We start from the raw sequence: 11,817 nt of genomic DNA on the forward strand, positions 1-11,817 counted from the left end.
GTTCCAATGTAATTTCATTGTACTACTGTAATTTCATTGTATTGCTACATGCCACTGATGATTGTTCCTCTTGTAGCCTATGTACCCTGTGTTTATATATGAACTAGATACAAGAACCTGTCTGTCCTATCTCCTTCTCTTTCTGTCCCCTCACCCCAACTGGAACAGCAGAAAGCCGCCACCTCTGAGCCTGGTTCTGCAGGGTTCTCCTCTGAGCCTGGTTCCGCAGGGTTCTTCCTGTTAAAAGGGAGTTTTTTTTCTTTCCACAGTCGCTTATGCTTGCTCATGTGGATCTGTTGGGTTTCTCTGTAAAAGTGTCTAGAAACGACCATGTTGTAACTGGCACTTCATAAATAAAGCTGAACTGAATTAAATTCCCTCCAACACCCACATTAGCAGGAACCTACAAGAATCTACAACCTACAATGTCCATCCCTTATCCCTTAATTCCTGTGTGTTCCAGCATTACTTCATGAAGTAAGTCTGGTCTACCTGATCAGATGCTCTTTAATACAGACGCTGAGTCACTGCAGATTTGTTTACTTTGTCCTACTCTCTCTGACCCACTTCAGTGCCATCAAAATGGCGTACATCTCCACAGAGAACACACTGAGCTGGTTTGATGTTCTGCTGTTCATCTCCCCCCGTGACCAGACACTGCTGCTGCAGCTCTTGTCACTCCTGTTTCTGCCTCCTTTGATCCATCAGTGAAGACTTGGGTGTATCCGTGGTACTTCTACTCCACATACACATGAAGTTCACACGCAAGCTCTTGCCCGCAGGCAAAGTTTCTTCTCTCTCTTTTGTTTGCCAACAAGGCCAAATACGCACAGAACTTGACTGCAGTAACAGCCGCTCCACTGACCAGTTGCTGTGTTTATCCAGTTATCTTGCATTGTCAACTGGCGATGTTATAAATAACATAAATAAGTTCTGCTCCTAAATTAACATTGGTGCTTGGGAAACGTCTTAATAACCAAAACGTGTTAGATGCAGCTGAGTGGATAAAGGAGGAGAGAATTCATTAAAATTTGTGAATCTCCTGTTTTTCCTTCATTGCATTCTCACGGGACAAGAGAACTCTGAGTATTACTGGAATCTACAGACATTACAGCCAGATATGATCCCAGATGGGTGCGTCCATTCTGGTTAAAATATTGTTTTATTATATATTTATGATGCAGAATTGTTGGATCTTTAGACCCATTACCACGAAAGCCAGTGTCGTGAAGGCTGTGCTTTGCTGCCATGACACACAGACAGAGGGGAGGAAGCTTATTTCTTTTTCTTTGTGCTTTTGCACATTTGTGGTTCAGACTTCTGATGCTCATAAATGAAAGTCTGTCTTGCACCGTGGAAGACCACTCACTGGTGGTTTGATTGTATGAATATGTGTGTACAAGCATTAATGTTCTTGTGGCTCACATGGTCCGCACCGATAATGTTGTGATTTCAACTTAATGAATGTGGCTATCAGTAATAATTAATGATTATGTGACGTGTAAAGCACGTATAACAATTAAAAAAACTCACCAAAATCAATAACTGAAATGCCGACAACGCCACCTAGGTTAAAGAGCCTAGGACTCCAAACGCAGGTCCTTTTGGATCAGGGGGAGCAGGTTAAAAAAACCACAATATTCCGTTAGAAAAATACACCGTTTTATTCTAAAAAAAAACCAGTTAAAATCTTGCCCAGTCCTCTGCCTTGGCTCTGTCCCCGCTTGCCTCCGCAGTTGGCTTCTCCAACGACGCCGGGATTCTGCGAGGGGGATGAAATTGTGGGCGTTACCACGCAGCCCAAGGTCCACGAGAGACCCTCTGGGGGCCAAGCAAAGCAGCACAAGGAGTAGAGAGGGTACTTAGCTGAAAGAGGGGTGCTTTGTGATCTCTAACACTGATTAAATATGAAGTGCTGCCACCCCCACCAGAAACTGAATAACACAACTCTTAATACGGAATGATTATAAACCAACAATGTATATGCTTCATTTACTATAAATAATCTGTCATAAACAGCTGGTGAAGCCAGAATAAACTATATAAAATGCAGTCGGAGGCTAAATGACACAAGTCTTCCAATTCAAACGATCATAGAATTCTTGCCTTAAATTACAACCATGGGGATGTTTTAAAATCAAGCGCCTCCGAGCGGCCATGAAAATAATGTCATGGACTGATGGAGTGTTGTTCTTTTTGCGGAATGAGTTGCACTTAATAGTTACATTTGATCACGAATACTAATTCTCTGCATTGAACAATGACTTCCGTTTGACTTTTAAAATGTAACAAAATCTATGAAATAGTTTCTGAAACAGATCATATATATATATATATATATATATATATATATATATATATATATATATATACACACACACACACACACACACACATATATATGTATATGTATATATATATATATAAACTGAGTTCTCGTCACCCCGGCGGTATTGTGTCTGTCTCCTTCAAGCTCGGGTCCTCTCCCTGAGGCCTGGGAGCTTGAGGGTTCTGCGCAGGATCTTTGCTGTTCGAGGATTGTGCTCTTTTGAACAGAGCTCTCAGACGTTGTTCCTGGTATCTGCTGGAGCCATCCTCCCACTGCCTGCAGACCCGGGTCTAACCACCTGCTGGCGAGCTGCGCCGCTGCGTTTTCCCGTGCTGATGGTGTCCCACGTTGATGACACCATCAGTGTGACGGAGCACAACGAAAGTAAACAATGCAGCGGAACACAGTCCCCGTTACCTGTAGACGAAGCTCCTCTTCCCCACAGATCAGGAGAAGCTCTCTGGTCTCGCCATCTTGCCAATGCTGGGTCATGTTGACGAAGGAAATCGCACGCTGTATCCGGAAACAACAACTAGCGCGCTAACGTAGTGAGTCGACGTCATCATGTATGTTCCCAGTTGTGTCCCTCCCACTAATAGCGGATAGAAAGTTGACCCCCTAAAAACCCGGGTCGATTGCGGCGTCGAACGACCCGGGTCGAAAAGCTGATTAAACCCTTTCCCACTGCCATGAGGAGCCCATTGTTAGCGGGTTTAAACGGGTTTTTTTGGCCAGTGGGAAAGGGATATAGAATACCTTCGTGTTTCGTTGTTTATCCCAAAACGGTCTGTATCAATGACAGCACAGTGACACATAGGATCGCTGCTCTTCCTGCTCACTTTCTGCAGCCGACATGCACAGTAGAGCGGGGAGTGACAGACACTGAGAATCCCTCTATAAAAAATGCAAAGATTAAAAAACAAATCGATATATCAGTCCTGAATGATTTGACAAATTTATTTTCTTTGACTATCTCAATAAAATGGGTTTCCCTGGGAACAATTTTCACCAGCAGGAATGAAACTATCCTAATGCTGATTTAGACCAAATTCCTGGTGGAATAAGTTGGATTAGAGGAATGGATGACATGTAATGTGTGATGTGATGTCGTGTTTATCGACATCCCGGTGTGTATTCATTGGAACCTTCTCCTGTTTAAAGGGGGGTATTATGTGTTTTTTAGCCCTTTAGTATCAATCTACAGCACACTCAAGCAATAGCTTTGCCCAAAGTTGGATGGGAAAAGCTGCATGTGTCAAAAACAACTTAAATCAAATGTTCCTCTGCATCAGGCTGCCTGAAACAACTGGAAATGAGTCCTTTTCTCTTTAAGAATCTCCTCAGTTTAGCGACACGCCTCCCTTAGAGCATCCATCTGCATGCGCATTCTCCGAGAGTGGAGAGGGACGGGGGAGCGCGAGCTGTGCAGACTACATCAGATGGGGCGGAGCTGTGCATTAAGGGCGGAGCTGTGCAGCACCAAGTGTTTCAGCGCTCAACATGGCTGCCAGGGGGAGATTCAGGGATTGCTGAAATATGCGTGAATGGTTCAGGAAACAAATTCATGCGTCTTTTTAATGGGGAAATTACACTATAGCATTATACAAAGCTCAAAAAAGTGGATTTTGCATAATACCCCTCCTTTAAGTGTTACAGCATTGGATGAAAACCAAAACATCCTGTGAGGATTGTTTCAACTGAACCTTTGGTTTGGACAAATGGATGACATACGATGGTGAATGTAATCAGTTTGAAGATATGCTGCACAGATTATATTCCACACAAGTTTTCAGATGTTTTGTTAGCAGTAATGTGTTGGATAGAAGCAAAAGCTTTTTTCCCCCATGAAGCACAAAAAAAAAATTATATTACCACTCAGCCATGTTCACTAAAAAAACAAACACTGAAGAGCAAAACCCATTAAATTCATGTCAACATTTTATTTCCATTTCTTGAAATTACACATTTTTTGTGACAGACCACAAACAAAAACATTCCTGAAGGTGGATCTCGTCTCAACAGTGTTTGAATGTGGAACATTTCCTGTAAACTGAATGCTCTCTTGTGGTTTGGGGATCAAGCTGAACTTCCTGAATGAGCTCTCCAAGAGAGTCTTTCATGGTTTCATCTGTTTGTGATTTTTCAGGTGGTGCAGCCATGAACGACGATGAGTAAATCCAATCCCACATGTTTCACAAGAATACGGCTTCTCACCTGTGTGAATCCTCATGTGGACCAAAAAATAACTCCGGTCACTGAAACTTTTTCCACATGTTTCACATGAATAAGGCTTCTCACCTGTGTGAGTCCTCATGTGGACCAACAAATAACTCCGTTCAACGAAACTTCTCCCACAGGTTTCACATGAATAGGGCTTCTGACCTGTGTGAGTCCTCATGTGGTGCAATAAAGTACTAAGCTGAATGAAACTTTTCCCACAGGTTTCACAAGAGTACGGCTTCTCACCTGTGTGAGTCCTCATGTGGACCAACAAATGATTCTGTCGACTGAAGCTTTTTCCACATGTCTCACATGAATATGGTTTCTCACCTGTGTGAGATCTCATGTGGACCAACAAATAACTCTGTCGACTGAAGCTTTTTTCACATGTGTCACAAGAAAACGGCTTCTCACCTGTGTGAGTCCTCATGTGGACCAACAAATTATTGTGTCGACTGAAGCTTTTTCCACATGTTTCACAGGAGTGCGGCTTCTCACCTGTGTGAGTCCTCATGTGGCGCAACAAATGACTCTCTCGACTGAAGCGTTTTCCACATGTGTCACAACTTCTCTTCTTATCAGTGACCGTTCTCACCTTCTGACGTAGTTTTGGTTTTTTACGGACAGGTTCACCACATGTTTCCTCACATTCAGCCAGATTCTCTGAAACTGGAAAGTCAATCAGTTTGTTCTCATGGTGGACTTCAGAGTCCTGAGAGAGGAGCTGCTCAGTGTCTGGTTCTTCTTCTGGTTCACTCAGGTCACTCTGCTCCTCAACAGAAGGAACCTTCAAGGTTTCACTTTCAAACGTCACAACAGGAAGTGCTCCCATCTGGCTGGTACCGAGATCCTCGTGTTCCTCAATCTCTGGAGGCCCTGGTTCCTCCTGGTCCTCTGGAAATTGAAGAAGCCCTGGTTCTTCTTTTATCTGTGGAGGTCCTGGTTCTTCTGGTTCCTCTTTTATCTGTGGAGGTCCTGGTTCTTCTGGTTCCTCTTTTATCTGTGGAGGTCCTGGTTCTTCTGGTTCCTCTTTTATCTGCGGAGGTCCTGGTTCTTCTGGTTCCTCTTTTATCTGCGGAGGTCCTGGTTCTTCTGGTTCCTCTTTTATCTGTGGAGGTCCTGGTTCTTCTAGTTCCTCTTTTATCTGTGGAGGTCCTGGTTCTTCTGGTTCCTCTTTTATCTGTGGAGGTCCTGGTTGTTCTGGTTCCTCTTTTATCTGTGGAGGTCCTGGTTGTTCTGGTTCCTCTTTTATCTGTGGAGGTCCTGGTTCTTCTGGTTCCTCTTTTATCTGTGGAGGTCCTGGTTCTTCTAGTTCCTCTTTTATCTGTGGAGATCCTGGTTCTTCTGGTTCCTGTTTCATCTGTGGAGGTCCTGGTTCTTCTGGTTCCTCTTTTATCTGTGGAGGTCCTGGTTCCTCCTGTTGTAGACAGTAGTTTGTTTCCTGCTCCTCTCCACAGTCACGGTGCTGTTGGAGCTCTGCAGGGACAAAAAAGGACAAGATTAAAGATTAGTTTCATTACTTCTACAGTTTAATCTTTTTAAAAAAAACTGGGACTGACAGACAAAAACGAGTGCATGTGGTTTTAAGAGACAATGCCAGCAACGAGTTGGTCGGAGCTGGAGCCAAGTTGGTCGGGGCCGACTTGACTGGTTACCTTGCCGGTGTCATCGGTTGAACAGATTGTCACAAATGGCTGGCTGCTTCGCGGGCTAGCTAGAGTGGCACTTATGACGGACCAATCAGCAGACAGGGGTGTTCAAGTCCCTCCCTACCATATCCAGTGCAGTACGGGCGGTGCCTGCTCGCGAGCAGGACCAAAAATGGTGGTTGGTCACGGCTCGTCACCCTTATGACGTCACCACTGGCAATGGGACCGCACTTCCTATTCGACCCAACGTGACCCGTCCGGAAACTGTGGAAATGAGGCTAAAGTGTCATTCACGCTGCGCAGTGAGAGTAAACCCTCGTGCACGATGAGGTGCAGCGTGTGTGCAACACAGCTCAGGCTCCGCACCCCCATCTCATCCATGGCTTTGCGCATGTTGCTGGTGTTGTCTCTTAAAACCACATGCGCTCATTTTTTCTGTATTTGCCATCCTTTCAACATTTCCTTAATAACCTCTTTCACAGGTTCAGCTGGGGGTGGGCGATATTTCTTCAAATTTATATCACGGTATAATTTGAAACTTACACGGTAGAAGGTATATATCACGGTATAATATGATATAAAGATTTCAGCTTAACAGTCTTTTAATGGTTACCATAGCACATGGTAAAAGCATGGAAGCAGGAAGTAGTTTACGAGGGCCTACCCAAAAGTTCCCAGAATTTGACTGTAACTTTTTATTTCTGACATTTCAAAATAAAACATCACCGTCGCCTTCAAAATAATCTCCATCTGCATTAATGCAGCGCTCCAGCCGTGTCTCCCACTTCACGAATGTGTCGTGACTCCCGTGCGTAATTGTGCCATTCTGGGCCGGCTGTGATTTTTCTGTCACCTCCTCCACATCTGCAAACCGCTGTCCCTTCAGCTCCTTCTTCAACTTGGGGAACAAGAAAAAGTCACTGGAGGCTACATCTGGCGAATCAGGCGGATGGGAGAGGAGATTCATCTCATTCTTCTCCAGAAACTGCGTGAGGCGCAGCGCCGTGTCCGCTGGCGCTCTGTGGTGGTGGATCAACCGGCTCCACTCCGCCACTACGCTCTGCTTCCTCCTCACATCCTCACGGAGCGTCTGAGGACTTCCTGTAGTAGTCCTGGTTTACAGTCTGACCTGGAGGGACAGACTCGCTGTGGACGATGCCCTGGACAGCCAAGAAGCAGCTCAGTATTGTTTTCACGGCTGAGCGGACCTGACGCGCCGACATCTGGCCCTTCTCAAACCGCCCGAACCACTCATGGACCTGAGTCTTCCCCAGAGCATCATCCTTGTAGGCTTGCTGCAACAAGGTGAGTGTTTCTGCTGCTGTTTTTTTCCCAGCAAAAAGCAGAATTTAATGTTTGCGCGCTGCTCTGGCTTCCCAGTCAATGTCGCCATTTTGGAAAAAATCGCAGACCGCAGCTGTACTCTGTTGCTATAAATAGCACCTGACAGGCATCAGTGTCACTCTGGGAGCGCAGCTTTTTCACAGATATGCACGAGGCTTACCTGCAGCACATCTGACAGCCAGAAGTCGAAACTCATTATTATTAGTATTTTATGACCTAATTCCGGTTTCTTTTGGGTACCCCCTCGTAAACTATTAAACAACAGAAGTCAAGTTACTTTGAATCCAAACCATGTCTCGATTATAGATCAGGGGTCGGCAACTTGATTTGGCGTCGGGACAATTTTTTTGACTGATCCCCATTCGTTGGTGGCTAAAAGCTAAGCTAACAGCTGACTGAGGCACCGGTAGAGTCCATCAGCAAGCTACTTTTACGAAGTGTCCCTGAAGGCAGCAGGGCTCAGGTTGCTCACTAACGCAGAGGATTTCAGGTATTTTACAGGTAATGAAGGAGGTTTAGGAGAAGGTGGATACTAACAGGACGGTGTTAGTGGCGCCCGGTGGCGACTGGCGCCGGTGGGAGCGCTTGTTTTGACCGCCTACAACGCGAGTGGCGGGCGGTGTTAGTTCACTTCCGCATTGGCGGGAGCGCTCGTTTCCACGCCCGCACGTTCCAGGTGGGCAGTGTTAAAAAAACACTTTATTAAAAATAATCTAGTTTATTAAAAATAATCGTGGCCTACCTGTTGTGTTGTTTGGAATGCGCGGGTGTGGAAACGAGCACTCCAGTGAACTAACGCCGCCTTCCACTCGCAGTGTAGGCGTACAAAACAAGCGCTCTTGCCGCTGGCGCCCCTCGCTGCCACAGATTTTCAAAATCATTTGCCGGGCCAGATATTATTGTTCGGCCAGTGGGCCGCCAGTTACAGATCGCTGTTATGGATGTTGCACCAATCTTATTCACGAGCTCTTCCTCTGTCTGTTCACTACTCGCCACCATTGCTGTTGTTGTGTACTTCTTCTTCAGGGAACCGGGCATCTAAAAAGTTGCATTATTGCCACCTAGAGGACATAATGTGCTATCGCGGCTGGGCGGTATGACCAAAATCCCTACTAGGGCTGGGCGGTATGACGGTTTAATACCGTGTGACGGTGTAAAAGTGTATACCGGTTGAAATTTTGCAATACCGTTTATACCTGAGAGAGAGCAGATGTCTGCAGCAGCTCTCTGAGTCAGCGGACAGTCGTCTGCACTCGCTAACAGGACAGCTGCAGCGCAATTGTTTGGGTACGTTTGTGCATTTTCACAGCGTGTCCCGACGTCGTGCAGGGTTTGTTCGCTGCGTTTCATTGGTCAGGTAAGCACAGGGTGCGCTCGAGAACAACACCAGTGTATCCAGGAGAGGTAGTAGCCATAATGGCGGATGCAGGGACTAGCAGCAGGTCTTTTGGCCAGCTAGTGTGACTTCTCGGACCGTCGGGAGGGTGCTAGCGGCTACTGCTAGCGTGAGGCTTTGCACCGTCTGAGGGAGAGAGAGAGCGCCGCACACGTGGAGCGCAGTTTTTCTTTTGGTTTGTTTGTTTTTGTTTTTGTTTTCTCTCTCCTTGTCCAGGCGCTGCAGAATTTAGCGCGATTGGGGCGCCCGTACTGAAAAGGTCTGGCGGAAACCAATAATTTCAGTTATATAAACCGGAGTTTAAAAAATAAAAGAGGAAAATGAGCAAATGTGACAGTTTCGTTATTTTTAAGCAATTATTTAAATTTACAGGGGAAAAATAATACCGTGATATATACCGTTACCGTGATATGAAATTTTTGATACCGTGATATAAGTTTTTGTGCATACCACCCAACCCTAATCCCTACTGTGGGCCAAATTTATATCGCATATGGTTTATACCGTTTATACCGCCCACCCCTATGTTCAGCTGTGTGTGAGCCACAGAACTCGTTAGCATGCAGCACAACATTAACGAGATTAGAAGAGGCGTCAATCCAGTGTGCAGTAACCCCGTGTTTCCACCGGACGCGACGCAAATTTTTCCCACGAGGTTACATACAAAGTCAATGTAATTACGCGACAGTTGCTCAATCTTGAGCGGCGGGCGGCGAGTCGCCAGCGGCGAGTGTTTCCTGCGAAAAATTTGCACACCCGTTGACTTGCACTGCCACTTGCCGCCACTCGATGATCGCCGCCCGCCACTTCATCCCTCGTCGCTGGAGTTGAAATAATTTAACTTTTCAAGCGAATTCACGCCAGGACAGTGTGGAGGTCTTCAGAGACGTGCTGAAATAGGGCATGCAGGGCTCGGACCCTCACGCTGCTTTGTGCCGCATAGAAGTGATCATAAATCAATGAGTTTTCAACTTCACAGCAGCGTGAACGGGGTGTCTGCATATATGACGTCTGCTCACCCTCTGGCAGACTCACGTGACAACAATGCTTGTTTTCGTTGGTTGTTGCGCTATTTTAGCCCACCCCTTCCCTTTTTTGATTGACAGGTATGTGACAGGCTTGTGTTTGATTCCTCCCAGTTCCATGGCAGCGGCGCACCAAACAAATTTACCAGTAATTTTTTTTTTCAGTTTTCAATGTGTGGCGTGAGTGCGTGACAAAAGACGCATGGGGCCGAGTTGGACGGGGGCGACTTGGCTTGGGGCCGACTTTACTGTAATGCCACCAGCAACAATTCCACAAACCCTTCCAAAAAGTCTACACTGGTCTTCACGGGAATAGCAGCTGCTGCTTTCCATCGCTACAGAGGAGGTTCAACAGAACCGATTGGCACCACTAGAAATGGGGAGAAAAAAAACAAAAAACAAAAAACAAAAACAAAACAAAAAACCATCATGCTGCTCTCTGTCGACTCCAGACCCCAGTCAGCACCGAGCAAAATGCAAGAAACTGAGGATAGATTCCAGAAAAAAAGGATCACAACAGCTGCAGTGGGGTCCTGAGGAAGAAATGGTTTGATGCCATGGACCGAATTCATGATCACAGACCGGCGACTAGAGCTGCAACTATCGAGTTTTTTTGGAATCGAGTACTCTGTTGATTATTTCTTCGAGAACTCGTGTACTCTACATTTTGGGCTCACGTGGTGCGCGTTCCATGCATGCGCACTGATCCATGAATCCTCGGGGAGCTTTTGTGTTGCTCCAGACTGTTTATCTGCTCTTTTATTCAGATTATTTATAGAAAATGAAACACATGTATTGTTAGTCCATTATCAGTTAGCATTAGAGTTTATTTAACCTTTTCAGTTTCTGAACCGCAGGGCGGCACCCGAGCGATTACACTTTCACTTCTGTCGGCAGACCTTCTCCTCCCTCCCGACAGAGTCTGCTCTCTCCGTCTACCAGTTTCCCGTTCTCTCGAAGTCCTTGTGGACGGAGCAACAGCCTGATGGCTTCAGAGTCACTTTACTGCATGGTTTGTTTGCTGTGGCACTCTGGCGCAAGTGTATACCTGCGCGATACACGCAATGCGGGGCTGCGCACAGACCCCAGCGGACAGCATTTCATGACGGGACAAGTACCAGTACCCGGTCCAGCATCGCTTGGATATGTCGGTCAATCACAACAATCTGATTGACACACATGTACACCACATCTCTCTCTCTCTTCCTCACACACAAATGTGCGCGCGCACCTCATCGCCACGTGAGGCGATGAGGTATAAAATTTACCTCGATCACTTTTTGTACTCGAGGTACTCGAGTTACTCGAGCTACTCGAGTAACAGTTGCAGCAGGCAGAGCACTAGCGCTGGACAAAATTTTGATATCGATATATACCGTGGTTTATTTTTATTCAATAACGGTGATATGAGTTTTAAACAAAATTTCGATATAGTGCATTACATTATGCGTTTCACAATCACTAATGGGGTATTTTCACAGCTTCACTACTTCCTGAAAATAGCTGTGCACATTCATTTCCTGTCTTGCATTATTGGCCAAACTGATTAATCCAGGTGTGTCTGGTTTAGACTGCTGCAACAAGACACACCTAGATTAATCATTTTGGCCAATAATGCAAGACAGGAAATGAATGTGCACAGTTAATTTCAGGAAGTAGTGGAGCTGTGAAAATGGCCCATTGCTGTTCACGGCGCCGCTGATTCAAGCCGAACAGAAAGCGCCGCAAGAGAGTGATCAGTGCTCCGCACGCACACCACAGCTGGCTGTCCTCAACTCATGCTACAAGCTAAGCTCCACCGCGGTAAGTTTGAGCTCCAAAATGAGAACTCGTGATGTAAACACGACTGAACAA

At 45.9% G+C, this 11,817-nt stretch overlaps 1 protein-coding gene across 1 annotated transcript; it reads right to left on the reverse strand.

Annotated features, from left to right (window-relative positions):
- Window positions 1–4,259: 4,259 nt before the first annotated feature.
- Window positions 4,260–5,571, reverse strand: LOC115399962 (zinc finger protein 239-like). The gene has a single exon (XM_030107628.1). It carries the CDS (start codon window positions 5,379–5,381, stop codon window positions 4,446–4,448), a length of 936 nt encoding a protein of 311 aa, XP_029963488.1. The 5' UTR covers window positions 5,382–5,571; the 3' UTR covers window positions 4,260–4,445.
- Between the last annotated feature and the right edge of the window lie 6,246 nt (window positions 5,572–11,817).

This window comes from Salarias fasciatus, chromosome 14 (assembly GCF_902148845.1).
Source record: "Salarias fasciatus chromosome 14, fSalaFa1.1, whole genome shotgun sequence".
NCBI classification, from domain to species: domain Eukaryota; kingdom Metazoa; phylum Chordata; class Actinopteri; order Blenniiformes; family Blenniidae; genus Salarias; species Salarias fasciatus.

Coding starts and splice junctions, on each gene's coding strand:
- LOC115399962 (XM_030107628.1), bottom strand. CDS start 5,381: ATGGGAGCACTTCCTGTTGTGACGTTTGAAAGTGAAACCTTGAAGGTT.